This window comes from Bactrocera oleae, chromosome 2, assembly GCF_042242935.1.
Source record: "Bactrocera oleae isolate idBacOlea1 chromosome 2, idBacOlea1, whole genome shotgun sequence".
NCBI lineage: Eukaryota > Metazoa > Arthropoda > Insecta > Diptera > Tephritidae > Bactrocera > Bactrocera oleae.
The window spans coordinates 20,978,360-21,001,481 of NC_091536.1; the positions used below are offsets into that span (position 1 = coordinate 20,978,360).

General features: G+C 36.0%; 1 protein-coding gene across 12 annotated transcripts in view; it reads right to left on the reverse strand.

Moving 5' to 3' along the window:
- osa (trithorax group protein osa) overlaps window positions 1-23,122 on the reverse strand; it is a 93,272-nt gene that overhangs the window by 43,209 nt on the left and 26,941 nt on the right. For all 12 annotated transcript variants that reach the window (XM_036377403.2, XM_036377405.2, XM_036377402.2 and 9 more), the window contains exon 4: window positions 17,652-17,840. In XM_036377403.2, the coding sequence (XP_036233296.2) occupies window positions 17,652-17,840 (189 nt within the window). The remainder of the gene's footprint in view (window positions 1-17,651; window positions 17,841-23,122) is intronic.

Genomic DNA, 23,122 nt, shown 5'->3' on the forward strand with positions numbered 1-23,122 from the left:
AAAAATTATATGATCCAAGCAGCGAGGTGGATTTATAGAACAGTTGTAAATTTGGATAAATGTTGAGAAATATTTACGTAATGAGTTTATGTTACCTTACGTCAACATTTTTCCCCTTTTTCCCTACATAACAGGCTACGTTTAGGTACTTAGCAGTATTTGTTTAAAACAAACTTAAGCTATTACTACCGGCGATAAGCCAAAAAGGCCAGCAAATGGAATCGATGACAATGTCAGCGGCGGAAGCGTGCTTGAAAGTAATCACAAACCATTAACATGAAGCATGCTTTGCTGGTGTTTTATGAACGAACAAAGTAAATGGCAGAAAGATGCAAACGAGAAATTCACGCGAAGAGAGTGTAAAAAAAACCGGTGAGAAGCAGAAGTCACATTTTGGTCAACTGCCATTGGCAATAAAATAACATAAAACAACTGCTGATGGGTCATAAAAGCTGAAGCACGGTCGCAAAATAAATTCGAGCGAAGAAACCAGTTACCCATTTGAGTGCATGCATAATTTGGCGGGAAAATGGTTTATGACAATGAAAGAATTGGGTAGCCGGAAGGTAATTTGTAATAATTTTTAAGGCTTAAAAAGTGTAGGCATACAAGTATGGCAAGGATATTCATGTATACAACAACAAAAACAAATTAAATACTTTCTATCAATTATTTTTGAGTTGATGGTCTCAGTAGAAATTGTTAAGAGGACTTGATTTTCAATTTCCAGGAAATCACTTGAAAAGTATAAAACACTACCACACGATGACTGCAGTTGTGACTTAACAGCGGAATTCATTCAATAAAGCTTAAATTAATAAAAAATAATAATTAAGCCTACAAAGCAACAGTGCAAATCGAGCACGGTTGCATTTACATAATCAGTAGTAGAAGGACTTTAGGGTAATAAAATCAAATTAGCAATCAGCAGTTAGTCAAAACATGTGAGAAAGGCTAAGTTACGAATGCGCAAGCGTAGTTTGTATGTGTTTACATAAAACAAAAATGCACAATTTTATAGGTATTATAACAATAAATGCGGGTGGTAATTTCCGCAACAACAGCTCGTCAAGCAACAGCATTTTAGCGTAACCACAACTCAAAGCAAAAGCAAATAAATAATGTATTTGAAGTCACACACACACACACAGGAAAAAGCAAAAAGCGAATGTTGCGGCGAAGAAGATAAGATCAAAACAAATAACTGGTACGAATTAAACACCACAATAACAAATTTACGCAAAAAAAATTTATAAAAACAATCAAGAGAACATGTAAATACGCTATGTATATAGGTATGTACAGCGAAAGCTTGAACTACTCTGTCAGCGGCAGCGGAGACAACAATTCTAATGGCTAAAGTTCAAAAATAAATTATAGTGAAACCTAACCACAGACACTCAATATGACGGCAACAAAGGCAGTAAGAATGGAACGGCGAATGGCTGAGAATGCAGTAAATTGAAATAAAATGTCTTAAAGTAAACCATATACAAACGTACATACATACATAAATTGTATTAATGCGACGATGAAGATAAAACCAGAAAAAACATTAATTTCCACTGCACCGCGGCTATTATACCCTTCACAAAGAAAAAAGTTTGCATACAAGATACTTGATTTTGATATATAGTTGTCTCATCTGAACAATTTGTACAAATTTTTTGCGCTATTTTGGACAATAATTTAAAACAAATTTCGTGAAGATAGCTTGACAAATAAAAAAGTTTTTCATACAATAACTTGATTTTTATAGTACAGTTTGTATCGCAGCTACATATGTATATGCTCAGCTGCTCAAAATTCCAGATAGATATCTCAAACACTGAGGGACTAGTTATATATACCGCCGATATGGCTAAATCGATTCAGCTCGTCATGCTGATCATGTATATTTTTATTTCATAGTCTCCGATGTTTCCTGCTAAGTTTTACAAACTCCGTGGAAAACTTTATATACCTTGTTGAGTATATAATGATACAGCGGCGCCAGCGCAAAGTGGGGTAGCGTAACATGTATACCTTCATTTGTGTATGAATTCGTTTGAATGCGCAACAGAGTGAATATTAATAGACCCGCATAAAAATATTTAATGTGTATAAATTTCAGATACGATGAAAACAATTGTAATATATGTATTTGTATGCACATAGATACATGTATAGATGTTTGTATTTAAAGAGGTGTAGCTATTGCTATTGTGTGCGTGCCTACGTTTCAAAATAGTAGCAGAGATATAAGAAAAATGCGGGCGAAATCAACAAAAAAAAAACATGCATCCTTACTTACGTATCTACCGTATGGGAACTAAAAGAAAAGTGGCAATTAGTTTGTGCCGTTTCAGACAGGGATTCAAAAGAGTCTGAGGTTTTTCAAATTTTCTTTTGGTGTCGCTCTGGGCATTCACACGGTCAAAAAGAGTCCAGCAACTCGAGTCTAGTTTTTCTGCATTCCTTTTCACAAAATTTTCGTAAATATTTGTGCGGTTCGACTGCGCAACACCGCGCAACACTGCGTGCTGCGTATTTCATTTGTATGTTGGGATGATGGTCACACATTTTGCTTGCAATGAATTACCATGAATATGGTAGAACAATATGCATAATACAAGTACCTACCCGCTAAATAGTTTCAAAGAAATACTAAGGACGGGAATTCCCTAATCCACAAGAATGTATTGAATATCCGCAACTAATATTTTCAAGGCCAAATTTATAATAGGAATTTCCTAATCTTTAAGTATTAAAAACTCATAATTTCTTTACTCCGTATTAAAAATTCATAATTTCTTTACTCCATAATCTATATCTTAATTTTCTCCTTATTTACAATTTGTCATAATATTTCTATTATTCTATGCATACGTATTTGCATATTACATACAAAAATAGATAACAGAACTCAAATTTGCGATCGAATTCATTTGAAACCGAGCGCTCTTGCAACCATTCAAAGGATTTGAAAGTGAAAAGGAATACTGAAAAGGGTAGCAGCGAGCTGTTACGAACAAGAACACAAAGCGTGCCACCCGAACACGAGTGGCACGGTCCCTTCGTCTTTCCTCGTCGTCCCCTCACCCACAATAAACTGGTATGAGACTCTTTTGCGTCCCAATGTGAAACGGCACTTTAAGCGTCAAAATCAGACCGTCTACAATGATATTTAATAGAATTAAGCGTGTGACAATTATGCACGAATCTATGGGAAGTTCTAAGCACATAATAGCATATATAATAAGTATGGTATGTACTAAGCAAAACATATGAGAGCCTTTAGGTTTTATACATTAAAATGATTACCAAAACTTTGTGTATGTATAACAAAAAAAAAGTGTAAACAATTGTGACGTAACCACAATGATGGGGTGTGTGTATGTATGATGTACGAGATAAAAGGAAAAATATACAACAGCACAATTTCTGTGTGAAGTATTAGTAACGCGGGAAGCCCCTATTAACACACAAATGACTTTAATGCTACAAGATTTTGTTCAACCTAAATGTGTGACTGTTTAATAAAAACAGGAACAAAGCGAATCTATAAATCCATAAAGCAAGAAAAAAAGTTAAGATTAGTGGTCCGATCTAAACAATTTCTGTTGGGATTGTAACTTTACTTTGGACAAAAATCCAAACCAAATTACATGAAGACTTTATTTTGATAGATCAGTTAGTATGGCTGTTACATATATGCTATAGTGATCCGAACTGAAACTTATATTCGGAGATTGTCGCGCTGCTTGGGGCAATACTCAATGCCAAATTTCGTAAAGGTAGGTAATTGTCAAATAAAAAACGTTTTCCATACAAGCAATTGAATATTATCGATCAGTTTGTATGGCAGCTATATGCTATAGTGGTCCGATAACGGCGATATCCGACAAATGAGCAGCACCTTAGGGAGAAACAGAAGTGTGTAAAATTTCAGAGCGATATCGCAAAAACTGAGGGACTAGTTTACGTATATACAGACAGACAGACGGACATGGCTGAATCGATTATCAAATCTATACAAAATCTACATAAAACAATCCAAAGGCGAAACGCCTTTCAGGATTCAGAGGGGTTCACTTTACTATTACACATTTCTTTCTTTCTCAATGAAACTTATAACGTTAGTTATTCTGGAAAAATGTTGCGACTTCACGTTCGACAAAACCAAAAATAATCAATTTCACGCTATAAAGTTTTAAAATATTGCATGTCACTCACATTAGTAAAACTTTCAAAAACTGCACATAAGGCATACCAGAAGTAATAGAATAGAAGTTTAGTAGAAAGTAGAAAAAACACAGACGCTGCAACCCTAGATTTAAAACTTGAAAGTATATGCACTTAGACGGAGGCACCACGCGCAGCCACATTCACAGCAGCAACCGTGTTTGAAAGTAAAAGTTGTCTCAATAGAAATATATACATAAGTATAAAAAAACGCGAAGCACGTGGCGATCATACATATGGATGCGCACACAGAAAACCCAACTACATTTAAACATATGGCGATGAGCAGCAGACAGCGTGTAGACAGGCAAGCAGACAGATAGCACGAAATGCACAGGCATTTGCTATCGTGTGTATGTCGACAAGTGTGAGCGCAGGCAAGAATGCATGAAATTCACTTGCAAACATACTAAAGTACATACACTAACAAAAATAAAAGAAATCTAGAGCAACAGTTGCCTGCTGCCATTTATTTAAGTTTTCGATTTTTCCACCACAAGCACCACCAGCACTACGTTTTTATTTTTATTAATAAATATGTATGTTGGTACAAACGTAAGTAGCTGCATATATTGTATGCATCTTTACATAATTTCAATGCTACCACCTTATTATTGTATTTTAATATTATTACTTCTTCTTTTCCTCAACTCAGCTGCGTATCTCTTTATTTTTGATTATTTTTTTTCTACTAGTATTTCGTGCCTTTGTTCAGCGCAGCCCAGTAAATGCACACGCAGACGCATGTATTGGTGCGAGAGTGCAGCGTGTAGGTGAAAATGTTGCTTGAAGTGCAAAAATTTTTTTAATGTCGCTGTTTTGATCGTATCGGAAACTAAGTTTACGAAACCTTTGCTAATTACTGTGCACATTTTGAATATTGTCAAGTCACCCTTAAAAAATAAAATCAAAACAAATTGATGTTTAAACAATTCGAAGCTGTTAGGTTAAGTTTATCGATTATTTTTCGATAAAAGTGGATGACGATTATAATCTACTTCATTTTTGATAACTGATTTATAGGCTATAGAAATGTTATTGAACAGGCGTTGATAACACTTAACACTAATTTAAGACAAATAAAGTCGACTACAATATGTGTTGCTTACATACAAAGCAGCTGATGTTCCAAAAATAAAATACAATTTTGATTATACTTGTATTGTAAATCTTCAAGTTAGTAGTTGCCAACAAGCAAACGAAATAGCAAAGAACTTGCCTTTTGGCTCGCCAATGGCTTGTAAAACGAATTGAATTTACCACAAATAGCAACTACATACTTATTTACATATAAGAGAGAAAGCTGTTAAATAGCTAAGCAATTTGTTGTGCTCACAAGAACTTTATTTTGCTCGGTCAGTATGTATGACAGCCATATGTTATAGTGGTCCGAACTAAACATAATTAACATACATATTCAACAGACAGAGGGATATAGGGTCGCCGACCATTCTTTCATGGTATAAACACTTTCAGCGGTAATTCATGGTTTAAATAAATTTCTGAAGTCAATAGCAAATTTAGTAAATTTTGTGAAAGTGTGAGAAAATGATGAAGGCAACAAAGATGACAAGATATAAAAAAAAAAAACGAAAATTATGAAGCAAACGTTCAAAAGGTGTAAGCGGGCATCGAAAGGGTCACAAAGGAAATAACAAGCACATTTGTATTTATAAATGGTAAAGTTAAGTTAGGTTAGGTTGAGGGCATGCTTCGCCCCAATTTTGTGCGAGTTTAGCATTTACATACTTTACAGAAGTATGGTAAGTGAGGCTAAAACCTATATAATGTGAATATATGAACTGATGTTTCACTACTGTACAAAAAAACACGCATAACTCCTAATAAAGTGATTTAGAGCATTGTTTGTCTACATGTTGGCTAAGCTACAATCCATGCAACCATCATACCCAGACTTATGTATGTACCTATGTATGTATGTGTGATATACAAAAGCACCTCTTTAAATTCAATGTGCCACGCGTCAACACCGTCCTATAAAAAATATTATACACAATGACTCCAGCATCATCTGTTTATGCCGCGAACAAAGCATCGTTACCTTCAGCGCCCTTTTGAGTGTATTATATACTAGAGAGGTTTGGTATTCCTTGCATCGTCGTTTGTTTTAACAACTTTAATTCCTTTTTCGTTTCTAAGCACAAATGCAAAAAATGCAATAAAAAATGTAAAACACCAACAATAATAACAACAAAGGCACTAAAGTGCCACTGACGCCAATTTCAGTTTAGTTGAGTCGATTTGCCTCAACTGGTATTGCGGCAGTAATACTTGTATTACAATGTGTATATACTTGTATGTATGTATGTGGGGTACTTACTCGACGCCGTATCAAGTTTTTTGGCGTACTTATTGTTGTTGTTCTCTTTTTATGTTATCGCAACTGCTATTTATGTTGTTACTGCCGTTTGTGTCGGCGGTGGTGGTGGCCAAATACGATGTCTACATCCGCTTTGTGGCACATTGAACTCATTCATCATCAATTGGGTCAATGTCAAGGTCGCTGATTTTTTATTTATTTTTGTTAAATTTATTTTATTTACTTATTTTTTCTTTTTACGTGCCTTTCGCTTTGGTTTACATTTGTTACTTGGTTATACAGTTACATATATACATACGTTTGTATGTATGTATATGTGTGTAGTCCCACAAAAGAAACGGAAATGCATAGTTGATAATGAAATTTGCATATAGCTAAAGGCGTCGGTTCGAGAAAGTCAAAAGCATGTGCATCTGTACTATCTGATCAAATTTGTATCGGACAGGTTCATTTAAACTGCGTTTACAAATCCAATCGATCTGATTTGCTATATCGCTACAACCTTTTCTTGAGTTCGTGTGGATTTTGCTCTCTATATGTCAATTAGTGTGTTGTTGTTGTTGTAGCGGAAGAAAACATTCCTGAAGTAATTTCGATAAATGGTCCTGTCCTTGGCCGGATAAGATCCGGGTCCGATCCGGTTACTTAGACCCGACTGTCAAGGGAACGGTGTGTTTGGCAGCAGTTGAAGAAACTGTGCTTGAAAATCGTCGTGTTAGCGTCACAGAGATAGCAAAGGATCTCAATATATTTTTTTTGGTTAATATTTTTGGTATGAAGCATGAGGACCTTACATTCGGGAAACGTATCATTACTGGAGACGTGATACAACTGTCCAATAATCTAGCGAATGACGCTCCAAAAATTAGCTGTGCGACGGCACATTCGCTATTTTTATACCCTGAACAGGGTATATTAATTTTGCCACGAAGTTTGTAACACCCAGAAGGAAACGTCGGAGACCATATAAAGTATATATATAAATGATCACCGTGACGCGCTGAGTTGATTTAGCCATGTCCGTCCGTCTGTCCGTCTGTATATACGCGAACTAGTCCCTCAGTTTTTGAGATATCGATCTGAAATTTTGCACCTGTACTTTTCTCACAAAGAAGCTGCTCATTTGTCGGAACCGCCGATACCGGATCACTATAGCATATAGCTGCCATACAAACTGAACAATCGGAATGAAGTGCTTGTATGGAAAACTCTTTAATTTGACGAGGTATCTTCACGAAATTTGGCATGTATTATTATTTAAAGCATTAATCTAATCTCCGAAGAAATTGTATGGATCGGATGACTATAGCATATAGCTGCCATATTAACTGAACGATCGGAGTAAAGTGCTTGCATGGAACATTTTTTTATTTGACGAGATATCTTCACGAAATTAGGCACGAGTTATTGCTTAAGGCAACAAATTATTCTCCACAGAAATTGGTCAGATCAGATCACTATATCATATAGCTGTCATACAAATTGAACGTTCGGAATCAAGTTCTTGTAAGGGGCCTTTGTTTTTGTGAAGGGTATTATAGCTTCGGCGCAACCGAAGTTAACGTTTTTTCTTGTTTATAAATTATTTAATATTTGATAAAAAAGTATATTTTTATTTACTTTTACTGTAATTGGTAACCAAAAATTGAGCAAAGGCAACTGGATGTACTGTGTGACAGCAGCAATATTGTAATCATTTCTGACAGCTAGGATGAGAAAATTTCATTGTCGGCATTAACGACAAATTTACTTGAAAAGTGTAAAAGAACAAGCATTGTAGAAAGCCAGAAAAGTAAAAGTGAGTATAGAATTTGAAGAATAAATATTTATATATATGAACATATATGCATATGGGGCATGCAAAGCAATATTCGGTCTGACATTGAAATTTCAACAACCATCGCAAGTAAACTCAATAACACAACAAAGGTCATAGTTAGAACCGAAATGAGGCTTAGAGTACCATTTTACCAAGAATAATACCACCACACATATTGTCGAGTAGCTTGCTTTACTATGAGAGGATATTTCTCCTTTCGATTTTCAAGGCGAACGCGCCCATTAAACTGGGTCAACCAATATCACCAGCGTTTGGCCGCATCCACTAACAACGAAATAGCAGCAATGACTGCAACAAATTTCCACCATTTCTGAAATTCAAAGGCGCCACAACATTGTTGATTAGTAGCCTGTTGCATATTGTCTGTATATTTGTGTGTACGTATTTTAAATGGCAACTCTCGCAAACCCTGCTACCCTACTCAAGAGTCGTTCGCCGTTCGAGTGCCGTTAATGATTTTCTGCTTGGCTATGCAAATGCGTGAGAGAGTGTAGTGGTGCCTTACTGACGTGCCGGTGTTTCTAGCCATTCTGTTAATATGCTTATCAAATTGTATCCTGCAGATGTAGTTGTTGTTTTGACAGTGAGCGCCTTCCGTTGCGAAACGGTTAGGTGCCGCCACATAAGTCCAGTGTTTAACATTGGTATACATCAACATGTATGTTGTTGTCATGATTACGCATGCCTGTCTACATATATGCCAATCCATTGGCGGCTTTTGCGTATGAGGCACCACTGCGATTATTGCTATTAGTGCTTATCCATTAGTGTTGCTGGCAGTGCAGCAGCATCATTGTCTGCATTGTTGCATTGAAACCGTTAAATTAGAAGCCCCGTCTAATGTTAATGTCGACGTTCCTTGGCTTGGCTCTACCCACCCCATTCATAAGCTCGAATATCTTGCTGTTATAGCAGTGAACTATGTTCTCATGCCAATGAAAGTCATTTGCAAAATATTCTTGTTCTACCTGTTACGGTTTATGCAGTTATTGCATTGCTCGTTAAGTGATTGGCTTTCGCTTTCACTTTCATCGGCCAAGTTGCATTGCGCTCGAATTGTGCCATGTTTAGGTTCTGCCGACGGCAATGATAGTTGACGACCTCCTTTTGTTGGCTGCGGCAGCCGCTGTTGTTGGGCTTGTTGTTGCTATATGATCGACCATCCGTGATCTCATGCATAGTTTGGCTTCCTACTAGTTGTTGCGTGAACATATGTGTAGTACTGTCACAGCGTGTAATATGATGAGATTTTGCTTCTGTGACTGTTCTGTTGGCTTATCTGACCGTACCACCATGTGAACAGTATCTCGCTTTAGTAATAATTCCTTCCAGTAGATAATTTACGCACCCTAAGCGCCGATACTTGCTCTTTGTAGAGGTGGCGGTTTAAGTGACACCATTTAATCGGGTAGTGTTCTACATGCATTGTGCTAATATAATGGGTTACAGTTTGTTGTACATCGATTTTTGAGAGACTTTCAAGAAATGTTCCGATTTTTTCAATCGAAAACCGAATTCAGAACCGATTTCCAAAGCCACGTATCTGTATGTAGCTCAATTAGAATAGCACTAGCTGAAGTGAAGACACCAGATTTCACTTTTTAGTGTCAAATGGACTCTTGACAAAAAAAACTGTCCTCAATACTCAACCAGCACATTATAACCGAAGCCATGTGGGCTTGACCCTTGCTCTTTGCGTAGCAAGATTTTTACAACACGCATTGCTAAGCTGGCGCATCAAGGTCTGAATGGGAATTGTCCTGGTATTTCCTGGCATATTAGTTTTAATATACCGTGGGGCCAGTTTTTATACTTCAATCGCTCATGACTTAACTCATTATAATAACGCTGTCACACACCAAACGTTGCTTGCTTCATACCCAAAATCACATTACCTGCTTGCGAATGATTGAATTATCAATGTGGATTGTAATGTAATTCGCAGGCGAAAACGGTAAAAGAAAATGAAAATCGTCAAACAAGCAGATCGACTGCAAAAATTCAGTTTTATTGCGCGACACATAAACCCATAACAATTCTGTACGTATCCTGCAAATATTCAACGAAAAAAAATGAGATTGACCTTTTGAGCACAACGTCAATGGCATCGTATGACGGCGTGTGGCGGATGTCAGTGTAAATTGCAGAGTGGTTATCGACCATCCACTGCAGGACTATAAAGCGTAGCGCGGCAATTACGTGAGTTGGGTGTCAATGCGATCAAGCGTTGGGTCCGCGGCAAGTAGGCTGCAGACTCACCGCGTGAACATGACATGAATAGTGAGTTGAGGCTGTGGAATCGGCCTGAAATTCAGTGCATTGTAGTGTAGTGTCAATAATAATTTTGGGTTGCACGCTGCTGCTACTGCTGGTCATGCGGGCAGTCTTCATATGTAACTTTGTACGTGGATGGTTGTGAGCTGATGGTGTGGTTTTAAGTTAAAACGACAGTGGTTGCGATTGTTGACATTGACGACGATGAGTTTATTAAATTTTCAAAGAATAATACACTTTAACAACATGTCATTTCATTTAATTCACTGTGCTGTGGATGGCAAAGTTCGATCGTCTCAAGCATGGCGATGGAAAGTAAATGAAAATATGCTACAAAGACCGATATTGCTTACGAAATTTCTGTAGTAAATCGGTTTAACGCAAAGCTTTATACATTTTTAAGTGACCTCCGGCAAGCAAAAGCCGTAACCAAGTCACACGTTCAATAATTCAAGTTGTATTAAATGGAAAATGAATCGAGCACGAGAAGCCGCAATGCCAACTGATTGTCGGCGCATATTTCACAGCTGTCTTGACCAATGTGCGCTTGTGCAAGTTGCCGCCGCCGTAAACTCTGTCGTTATTAAGTGTATCGGGAACAATCAACTGGCAGCCGAGTGCTTTCTAATTTACGCACAATAACAACAATACTGCAATAGGGTTATATGAAGTAATGCTTGCGTGTTGAATTGTTAATGCGTTTAAGTGCTGACTGTTGATACATTTGCCTCTTCGTCCTACGGACAACAACCGAATAGAATGTTCGTCGGGCGTGCTATTCTTCACAATGCCGTTGGCTTACCGGAACAACGTTAGCTGGCGCTTAGAAGCTTTCTAATCAGCTATGCAAGCGGCTATAAGTGTGTGCTGCCGTGTTACATAATTACGCTAAAGCGTTTTCCAATTGTCGATATTCAAAGTATTGTTTAAAGTATGTTGTAGTCAATGATTTCTGTTTACTAAAACAACATAATTTTAAAAAGTAAAGCAATTGTAAGGGAATTAAATTAAACGATTCTACTATAGCAATAAATGTATAAGTGTTGTCCCTAATAGCAGTGCTAGTAAGGTACATTGAATGAAAGTTATGTGAGTGTTCAGCTAGCACTTGTAGTCTACTTTAAAAATGTCGCGAGTTTCTTTGTAAATACCGAGAAATTCTTTGCCGTCTGGACCAGAAGCGAAAGTAGAAGATCCTTAAGATTTGTCGTGGACTCTAAGCAAAAACTAGGACATTAAGTTACGTGGGATGAGACGTAAATACAGTGTTGGAAAAAATAATACGGACAAAATTATCAATTATATGTTTAAATTAAACGATATACAATAAAATAATTCAAAAAATCATTGATTTAAATAATTAATTAACATTTGAGTAGTTATTTAAGTTTAAAAAATGAAAACGGATAAATTTTGTATTTCAGCCTGGAAATAAAAATAGGGACAGACATTAATTCATTTTTTGTGTGATATTTTGTTATTTTTAATTATTACTTTTCTTTCGTTCAAATCATATAATTTGTGGATGCTCCTTTCATTTTAACCACCTCTTGACATCTTCGCGGCATAGGGCTGACAGGGTAAGTGCAAGTCGTGACTGGTATTACATACCATGCTACTTGGACTTATCTCCATAATTCGTGCTTATTTTTTCAATTTTGTCCACCGACTGATTTCTTTAACACTCTATATAGGTGTTCTATAGGATTGCGATCCGGCTACTGTGAGGGTTATTCTATTTTACCAGTTTCGAAGCATGTTTCGGTTCGTTGTCATGCATGAATTCCCATTTTAGTGGCATGTGCTCCTCCGCATAGGGCAACATTGCATTATTAAGCATGTTGAGATAATCTGTTGAGCACATTTTGTCTTGAATCCAATAAATCGGTCCAACTCTAGCCGCCGAAAAGCATACCTATAACATTATTGAACCGGCTCTGTATTTAATTGTTTTTCGTGTATATCTGGGGTCAAATTTCGCATTTCGAGGTCGTCGTTTTGCCATCGAATCCAAATAAATTAATTTTCATTTCATCCGACCACACGACGTTATTCCAATTTCCACGATGCATGTGACTCTGAGCAAATTCAATTCTCTCTTTTACATTTTGTTTGCTTAAAAACGGAACTTTTCTTACACTTCTTCCAGTTTGATGGTCAAACTGTGTGTTTTTGCGTTTTCGTTGCGATCTTTACTATTTTTCTATGCAAATAAATAAATAACTACATTTGCCTCTTTTATTTTTTCCAGCTCTTACGTAACACGTGCACCTAAATTCACAATTTTTTGTTGCAATGCAAAGACTATTAGAGTATAAAGGGTATTTAATTAAAGTACTGTTTGATAGCATTAGTTTACACTTAACTTCCATACTATAAGACGAATATATGCAAATCTGTGTTACAAAATATGGGAATAAAGGTGATGTAGCTATTATTTTTTCCAACACTGTATATATTATTTCCTATCTCCCTCCCTCCCTATTCCCTCCTATATTATTTCTATTTTGAGGATGATGGGAAACAATCCTACTTAAAGTTTCGCTTGATTTAGGTGAAATAAGTTTAATGCATATCAAACAGCTCCGTTTGAAAATGTCTAGAGGCATCCATACGATAGCTGAAAAATTTAGCTTGCGAGAAAGAATGTGATCATTATTATTCAATCGTTCCACCGTCCATCAAAAAACTTCTGAAAATACATAGTATGTACATATCTAAATACAGAACTCCTAAGTTTAGGTATAACGTCACAATAAAAGATTGAAAAATTAGCTTCTTAGGGAAAAAAAATTAATTCAAGAGTAATTTTCGAAGAGGTACATGTAAGTGATGTGTCATTTGTAATGCCAATTAAAGCAAAGCTTATTACGTAATTCATCGAATTCATTTATGTATGTTGCCCAAAAAACGCATTGCTGATGTATAGATGTATATATTATATGTATGTAATTCAATGCCTCTTTTGCTTCCTACACTTAATTTATAAAAGCCGAAAGCAAAAAATATACACTCTAACATATATGCTTAACCACCATTTACTCAGACAGCATATAAAATGCCAGACAGCCTAATCCACACACAAAAGTCAATTGATTGTCGCCATTTAGTTGCATAAAGTGTGCAGTGGATATTTATAACGATTTGGTTGTTGTTACTTTTAATTCTAAAATCGCCACTGACGCACGCAAGCTTCGGTAGGAGTTACACCAGTGTGCTATGCCAGTATGATATTCTCATCACTTTCCTGCACTGTACGTAGTGTTGTATTGCAACACTAAAGTCCAGTGCACCTTGTGACTCTCTACTCCACTTCCCTCCGTTGCGCTGCCACTTCAAGCGCCACTGCTTGTCAATAACTAATTTGTCCGCTAACACCGATTGGATGGTGTGGGTCCGCCGCCAGTCAGCCAACAAACCCGCCAGCCAAATCGTCACGAGACGGTCAAATGCCGGTGTTTGCATATTCATATTGACTGCTGCACAGCGGTAGCTGCCAACTGGTTCGTAGGTTGGTTGGTTGACGCTTTGCGAATTGCGCGTTTCAAGCGATTCGTGTGTTATGAAGCAGGCCGCAATGGTGGCGGCATACATACTACTATATTTTCATATATATGTATGTAGGTACATATGTATGAATGCGGCTATATAGCAACCATGGAAAATTGGATACTCGATGAGCCGTTGTCCGCTGCACTCAACTGCATTGCGAATTTGTTTTATTTATTAATGCATTTATTGTTGATGATGCTGCGGCGCTTATGGTTGTTGTTGTTGTTACTGCCAGCTTACATTGCTTCGCATTCATTTTCCCTGGACTGTATGTTCGCTATTTTTATTTTCGTCTGTTTTCCTATTTAATTTGCCTGAGTGAGCGACTGGTCAGTTAGTCAGTCGGTTGGTCGATCGTTCGTTGTCGGCATTACTAACGGTTATCGCTGGAGTCAAATGTTTGTATTGCGGAATTAATTTGTGCGCCAGGGCGCCGAAACCAAATAATATAAACTAAAATTATATGTATGAATGTATGTGTTGTTGATGTTGTTGGCTGCTGCACACAAATTGCTTGCATTCATTTGCAATTTCGTATGCCACCCGTGCGTCGCGCTCGCTACAACACATCACCATGTGTGTTCACCGGCTCCGGTTTATTTCATTTAAATGTGGGTAAAATGCTTTCGACTGCAGTATAATTTCATAGGCATTGTCTGTGTAGTCGTTTGGGCCGTAAATGTAATTTTGCAAGTAAAAATGTGGCAATGTTAACATTGCATAAAAAAATGCAGCGGCAAGGACAGAGAAATTCGATTTTATCACATCTATGATTTATATATGTTGTCTGCTTTTAGGCGCTTAAGCAGATACGATAGTTTTTATTGTGTGTTTTTTTGCACTGTGCATATTCCAAACAATCACACAAATACGAGTAATATATTTTCATGCTCTTACAACATGTTGCTACAGAGTATAATAGTTTTGTTTGCCTAACGGTTGTTTGTATCACCTAAAAACAATCGAATTAGATATAGGGTTATATATATATAAATAATCAGAAGAAACGAGTTGAAATCCGAGTGGCTGTAACTTGAGTAAAAATTGAGATATCTTCATGAAACTTGGTACACATGTTTCTTGGTACCGTAAGACGGTTGGTATTGCAGATAACCGTAATCGGACCGCAGCCACGCCTACAAAACGCCATTAATTAAAAACAAATAAATTGCCATAACTAAGCTCCACAACAAGATACAAGACTCTTATTAGGTACACAGGATCACATTAGGGAGGGGCATCTGCAGGCAAAAAATTTTAGGGCGTGGTCCCGCCCACTAATAAGTTTAATGTGCATATCCTATATCGACGGTGTGAAAATGGGTGAAATCGGGTTACAACCACGCCTATTTTCCATATAACATTATTTTAAATTCCATCTGATTTTTTTCAGTATGCAAATCAAGCAACAATGATTATATCGACGTAAAACTTTGCGTGAATAATACGTTTAAAGTATGCCACCTTGTGACCAAAAATTATCTAAATTGAACCAAAACTGTTCAGGTCCCTAGGTACTGAATATATGGACCCCAGTGCCTATAGTTGACTTTTTACCGAAAATATCGGTTAACATAGAACAAGGCGGCAAGATCCACAAAGAAATCTAAAACGAGTATACCATTTGACTTTGCGTGAGTATAAAATCTTCGGTTACATCCGAACTTAGACCTCCCTTACTTGTTTTTATATAAAGTTTTCCTAACACCAGAAGGTATTTTTACCTGCTTTGCTCCTTACAAGGTGCAAGAGTATAAAATGTGCGGTTACACACGAACTTAGCTCTTCCTTACTTGTTTTTATATAGTTTTCCTGCATGTTATAGCAGCCAACATGTTTTGGATGTTTTTGACTTCATTGAAATGTAAATAAAAAACACATAATGATAAATTCAATTGAACTCCCTAATTAACATTCTGTTCTATTGATCCATAGACCCTACCACCCCTCTGTCAAGCTTCTGCTTGCCAACGCTACACTTCTCACTAATGAAATTGCACATTTCAAATGGCGTTGAGTCATTTTTTGCTTTTGATCGCAGCAATTGCAGTTTGGTCACGTGCCACTTTCTGTATACATTTAAGTGTATGTAAGGGGCATGTTTAATTACTGAATGCAAATGTAATTTGCTATATTTCTTTATATTTAGTTTTGCTAACATTACAGCGGTTCATTTTCAAAATAAAATCATGCAAGTGAGAAGATATAGCGGCATTTAGATGCGTTATCGATAATTGGAGAAGAGAAAATATCGGTACATTGACTAACTTTACATATACGAGTATATATTATACATATGTATAATCTAAAGGCATATAAAATTGAACAGAAGTATAGGCAATATAGTGTTTATTGCACCCATGCACAGAGGAATGTGATGGGAGTAAGAATAGTATTAAAAAATGTTCAAACCACATTGATAATTTTATAGAAATAACGATCAACAATGAAAACTATAATCGATAATTTATTTAAAAAAAAGGTTTAGAAGACATTTTTGCAAACAAAATACATAAATGGCTAAAACAGACAGAAATCAATAACGCCAAACTGACAGAAAATTACATGAAAACAAAAACACAAAGTTCCTATTTCTCTTTTTTTCATGTTTTTATACACTTTAGACATTTAATTTTTAATAATTCCGATGTTCATGCTATTCAGTATTTTACGTTCATGGTCAATATAAAAACTGGACTCTTCACCACTACGAGTGCACTGTACCTATATTGTAAATGCTTCGCCTCTTTATCCAATGGTCTAAATAATTTTAGACGGGAGTTTGCTTTAAAAAGCAAATTATTTGATCAATCTGTCTGAAAGCGAAGTAGAACTGACCCCAACTACATTTATATTGCATGAAAAATAAACTATCCATTGCACTCAACTCAATTGAAAGGCGTAATCAAGAATTGTATACCACCGCACAGCAAATAGAGTTAATGGAGGCGCAACAATTGTATGACAATTTAATGTTTATTCGTGCATTCATTTATCGGCACACACGCACTCACATATGCTCACCCATCGTTCGAATAACATATGGTTCTTTAACCGCTGCAGTAACACCTCACTTGGTTTCGTTCTTCCCACGTTGAAACGCTATTTGTTTTTTTTTTTCACGCTTCACCTATATGTTCACCTCAATTTTTTCGAAGATAAACAGTGGCACAATCAAGACAACAACAATTCAATTACGCACACACGCGCACACACACACAGTAGCAGCACGACCACCAGAGTCGGAACAACTGTTCCACAGACCGCGGTTCGTGAGGTAAACATTAATTTGTTTAAGCAACGGCATGCTGATAGCAATGAAATTCATTTTATTGCCATTGCCAAGAGAGCACATACATAGTATACATATATATAAAAGGCAAAGTGGCGCGGTGCACAACGGTGCAAATAATTAATTACCTGATGTGGTGATGGTGACGCCTGTGATGGCTGCGGCGAAGGACTCGGTGCATGCCCAGGACTACTGCTGGGCGGTGGGCCGCCATGCTGTGATTGATGCGGTGATGCTGGGGGATGAGGATGGCCACTAGGCCCAGGACTAGGTGCCGGCGATGTACCACCGGGCCAAGGTCGATTCGGTTCAGGATACTGCAAGTGGAAAAGAAGAGAAAATAAACATTTATTCATATTGCTTTCAACTTAATTTATATGTAAATACAATACATGAAGGGAGCGAGTTGTATGCAGACGAGGTAAGCATCCTTGTCTATACTTTCGGTGACGTTTTATTTTAAAACTGTATATCAAAATTTAATAATAAAAAAGTTGTAAAATTATAAAGTTCACAATTCAGTGGTGAATAATAGATTATTGTACACATTTATTTGCCTCATGGCTCCATCCACCTACCTCTCTTAATGACTATAACAACGAAAAGTTTAAATAAATAGGTTTTAAAAATCGTCATCGTGTTGACATCATATAGAGAGATAGCAGCGGCACTTAACATCTTTTATGAATCGACTAACACATTTTGATGCATATTTTAGGTATGAAGCATGACAATGTTAAACTCTTACTAAAAGACTTGCATGTTTAGCAGCTTTTGACTTCGAGTAGAGATCGCAAAACAGATGCTTGACAATGTAGCTGAGAACTCTACATTCAACAAACGCACCATTACTGGTGACGAGAAGTGGGTGCATGAATATGACGCCGAAACTGTCCAAAAACTACTGAATGGCGCTTTGAAAAAAGAGGCGAAACCGAAAAAACCAAAATTCGCTAAAGGCACTAAACCGAGGCTTATAACAAGTGTATGGAAAATTTGATTAAGCGTTGACATGCTTGTACTAGCTCAGAAATTTATTTTGTAGTCAATAATAAAGATTTATACTAAAATACTTAAAATAATTTTTTTATTTTTGTTAGTTTGTTGTGTGTTGTAGTAAATTTGATCGAATGGTACACATAGGTTAGGATATGTTTTTAATGTGTTTTTTTCGCGGTATTTACGAACTTTACATTTACTATGTATATACCTAGTATATCATTAAATTTACAGTTCCCTACTCTGCTTCGAGACTCAACACTACATCAGTTTTCAAAAGGCTTTAAGCATAGCATACATATCTTTATTTCTAAAAGTATTACATCGCATTTTAATTAGGGAAAAAAACATGATGAAATACTACGCATATAATAGTCAGTAAAAACAATTGAAGCCTTTACATTTTTGCGGATTTTTGCAGCTTCAAATTGTACAGAAAAATCACCAAGGAATTAAAAAATGGTATTGAATTAATTATTATTCATGTTCAAGCGAAAACTTTGCGGGGCAGTCATGACTTTTTCTGTGATTGCATACACAACAACAACAACATGTTTACATGTTTTTTGCTATGGCTGTAAGCAAAAAAGCTACTGCAGAAGGACATATACAAATATTATGAATGTAAATGTATACACACGCGCACTTTGTTTCACGCAGCTCTTTTTCACAATGCAATTTGCATCGTATATACTTCAATAGTTTCATTAAATTTCCGTTTTTTACAACACGCTGACATAATGCGCTGATAAACGGCTATGCTGTTGCTCGTCATAAATTCCATGTGCGTGGGCGCATGTGTTTGTCGGAATTTTTTTAAATAACATAAAAAAAAATTATGTTTTTTACTGAAGTATGCATGCATTTTAATAGAAATTTAATATAGGCGAAAAAAGTGTGCATTTCACTATATTTGCATGTCTGTGCGTAATGCGATTGTAAATTATAAATATATCTAACATATATTTGTAAATGTAGACCACTATGAAATGAATGCTGAACACATTTTTTGTTCGCGGTCATTACGCTGGAAAAACATCAGCTAAGCTTTAATGTACTAACCTATCATACTGGGATCATATCATAATCCCATATAATTCAAGAATTATTTTCAAACTAAGTATAAACTTCAAAATCAATGATGATATATGAAACAAATGCTTCGATAATTATGATAATGACATAAAAATCGCAAGTCTTGCATCAGTATAGAACTAGTCATTTTTCCTAGTGGGTATTACACGCACGCACAAAGCAATATTTGCAGTTTCACAATTAATTTTGATTGCATTCTCGCATTTTCGACTTTCATTTCAATTCATTGCTTTTGTTGCTTTTTTTGCAAGAATACCTATTTCAATTCTGCGAAATTTTAATAAATCCCGGATATTTTGTTGGTGCTTAATACATGTATATTGTTATTGGTGATTTTTATTTACTATTAACTCATGCTTGATTATTAAATATTTGTTCAGGTATTAAAGTTTACTTTATATTGAGGATAAGTACGTTTGCATAAGCCGAATAGTAATAAAAAAAATATATATCAAAATATTTTCATATACATACAGTTGTATTAAAAAACAGTAATCCGAAAAAGCAAAAAAAAAAAAAATTATTATTGTATTAAAGATACTAGTATTGTACTTCGGTAAATATTATATGTACAAGTATTTAATCAAGAGGAAAAGTCATATTTTTCATATATGCACACCGGTTGCTATTATTTTCACCAGCACTGTTTGTTTGTCAATTCTTAACAGAGCAAAAATGCGTCAATTTCAGAGCAATGCGCACTTTCCAGCTGCATACAATTATTTTTTATTCTATTATGATTTTTAATTAATTATGTGGCTTGTTGGATATTTATTTTTTAATTAATCATTAAATATTAAAGATATGAGCGCATTGATTTTGAACAAAAATTAGGTTGAAGTAAGGTCATTAGTTATACGTAGCGTTCTTGTTCAAGCATATTTCATGCATAGTATACGATATAAACTTTCAAAATAATTTAACTTAATGTAGACATTGATAATAATAAAAAACCTTACGCTTCACTGGTGCATTTCTTATAGTATGACAGGGTATAAAAAGATCTTTATCTTGATTTTGATCGGACAGTTTAAATGGCAGTTCGGAGATTGTAGCATTGTCTTGGATAATAATCTATGCCGAATTTCGTGAAGATATCTTTTCAAATAAAGAGCTTGTCTACACAAGAACTTGATTTCGATCGGTTAATTTATATGACAGCTATATGTTATAGTAGTCCAATATCGGCGGTACCGCTAAATAAGCAGCTACTTGGGGAAAAAAGAACATATGCGAAATTTCGAATCGATATATCAAAAACTGTCGAACTAGTTCGCGTATATTGTGACCAGAAAGTTTCCGGAAATTGTCATTTAAACTGCCCGCGCGGAAAGTTGGTAGCACTGTCGTTAATTGTTATGCCGAAATCGAGCGCGATCTGTCAACCAGTTTGTTTGCAGTAGCTGTTGAAATCAGTCGACTTCAATAATGTTTGTTGCAATGGAAAAAAAGATTGAATAAATAATTTGCATCAAATTTAGTGTTTCGAACCACATTTCGTGTGCGGAATCGTTTCTAATGTTAGAAAACGCTCATGGTGAATCTATTTTATTAAAACCCCAAGTCTACGACTGGTACAAAGCTTTTAAGGATGGTCGAGAAACCGTCGAAGACATGCCTCGTTCCGTTCGTCCTTCGACGTCTACTACACTGACGATAACATCAAAAAATTGAAGGATATCGTGTTCGAAAATCGTCATGCGAGTGTTAGAGAGATAGCACGTAAGCTTAACATCGGCCGTGAAGCAGTTCGTTTGATTTTGATCAATAATTTGGGCATGAGACGCGTCAATGCTCGACTTGTTCCAAAAGAGCTGAACTTTTTGCATGAAGACCATCTACACGATTGAGGCCGCAAAAGAAAATTCGCAGAGGAATCTGAAGGCGATTCCGGACAGCGCCTACAAGGCAGGTTTCGATGATTGGAAAAACTGGTGGCATATGTGTAACGCTACAGAAGTGGCATATTTTTAAGGCGAAAAAAGAAATATTGATGAAGATTAAAAATGTTTCGTTTTATTTACAATTTCCAGAGACTTATTGGTCGCAAGATATATACAGACGAATATTGCTAAATCGGCTCAGCTTATTACGCTGATCATTTACATATACATATATACACTTTATAGAGTCTACGACGTTTCTTTCTGAATGCTACAAACTACGTGGCAAACTTCATATTACCTATTCACGATATAAAATTTATAAAGAATTTGGTAAGCCTTAAATACACTACTAGGATTATGAGAATTAATGATTATACAAGCATCAAAGTACATTTCATATTTTAATAATTTTCTAGAAGAAATTGTGAAAACTGCAATAACATAAAGATATTTGCATGTAATTCTTGGAACACAATATCACCAATTTGAAAATTTCTACAAGCAGCTTACATATGTACATACATACATATGTATGTATCCACTTTAATACGTATGAATGTATGCGCATAGACGCACACTTGCATGGATATGTGGATTGGTTACTTTGTATAAATCACGAAAAGCAAAATGAAATTCCTAGAAAATAATTTGAAATCTGCAAAAGAAATTTCTGAAATTTAGTAATTTTCGTGAAGTATTTCGTCTTTAGACTTCACTGATATTAACATGAGTAGAAATAGATTAAATAAATCTATTAAAAACTAAGTAAATATTTTTTGAGCCTATGACTTTTACAATTGGTTTTATTATGGAATTTGGAAGAGAAATTTAGTGATTCGCAAGTGCTATGCCAAAAAACATGTTTCAATGAAGAATATTTCGTGGTACACTTGCACTTTGCATTAAAATGCGAACAACACAATATTTGTATGCAACCCATTGCTACCACAACAACAATAACTAGATAGTTTGCAATAATAACAACAATGGCAAAGCCGTATTTATCATGATTATGTGGCAAATGTCAGAACGAAGCGGCAACAAAAGCAGAAAGAAAAAAACAACAAATGAGTATGCACAATGCAGTTGCCACATAACGAACAATAACAAGGAACAACAACATAAGTGCAAAAGCTTAAAACGACCTCAGCTGCAGCTGCAGCTACAGTACGTGCGACGCATAGCAACAGTCAATCCAATAAAACAGCCTGCTGCAGCATCAGCAGGCGCCAGCGCTGTCGAGGACAAAGTGTTCAATTGTAATTGATGCGACAAGTGCGAGGATTGAATAGTGGCACACGCACGCAAATGTATATCTACGCACGGCATATACGGTGCATAGATATATAAATGTATTGGCATTAGCGCTCACATTTCGGACGAATGAACGTCAGCGTTCGCCAAGTTAATCCACACTGCATTGTAGAAATGCAACAACAAAGGACGCAAATATTGTTAAAGCGCAGGTGTAGACATTTACATTGTTGCATTAAAAGTTGTTGCAATACATTAGCAACAACAAGCAGCACTACAGTATGACAAACATACGGATTTTTGACAATTGTGTGACATATAGCATTATTATATAGAAGGGGATAGCTGAATCAATGGAGTAAAAA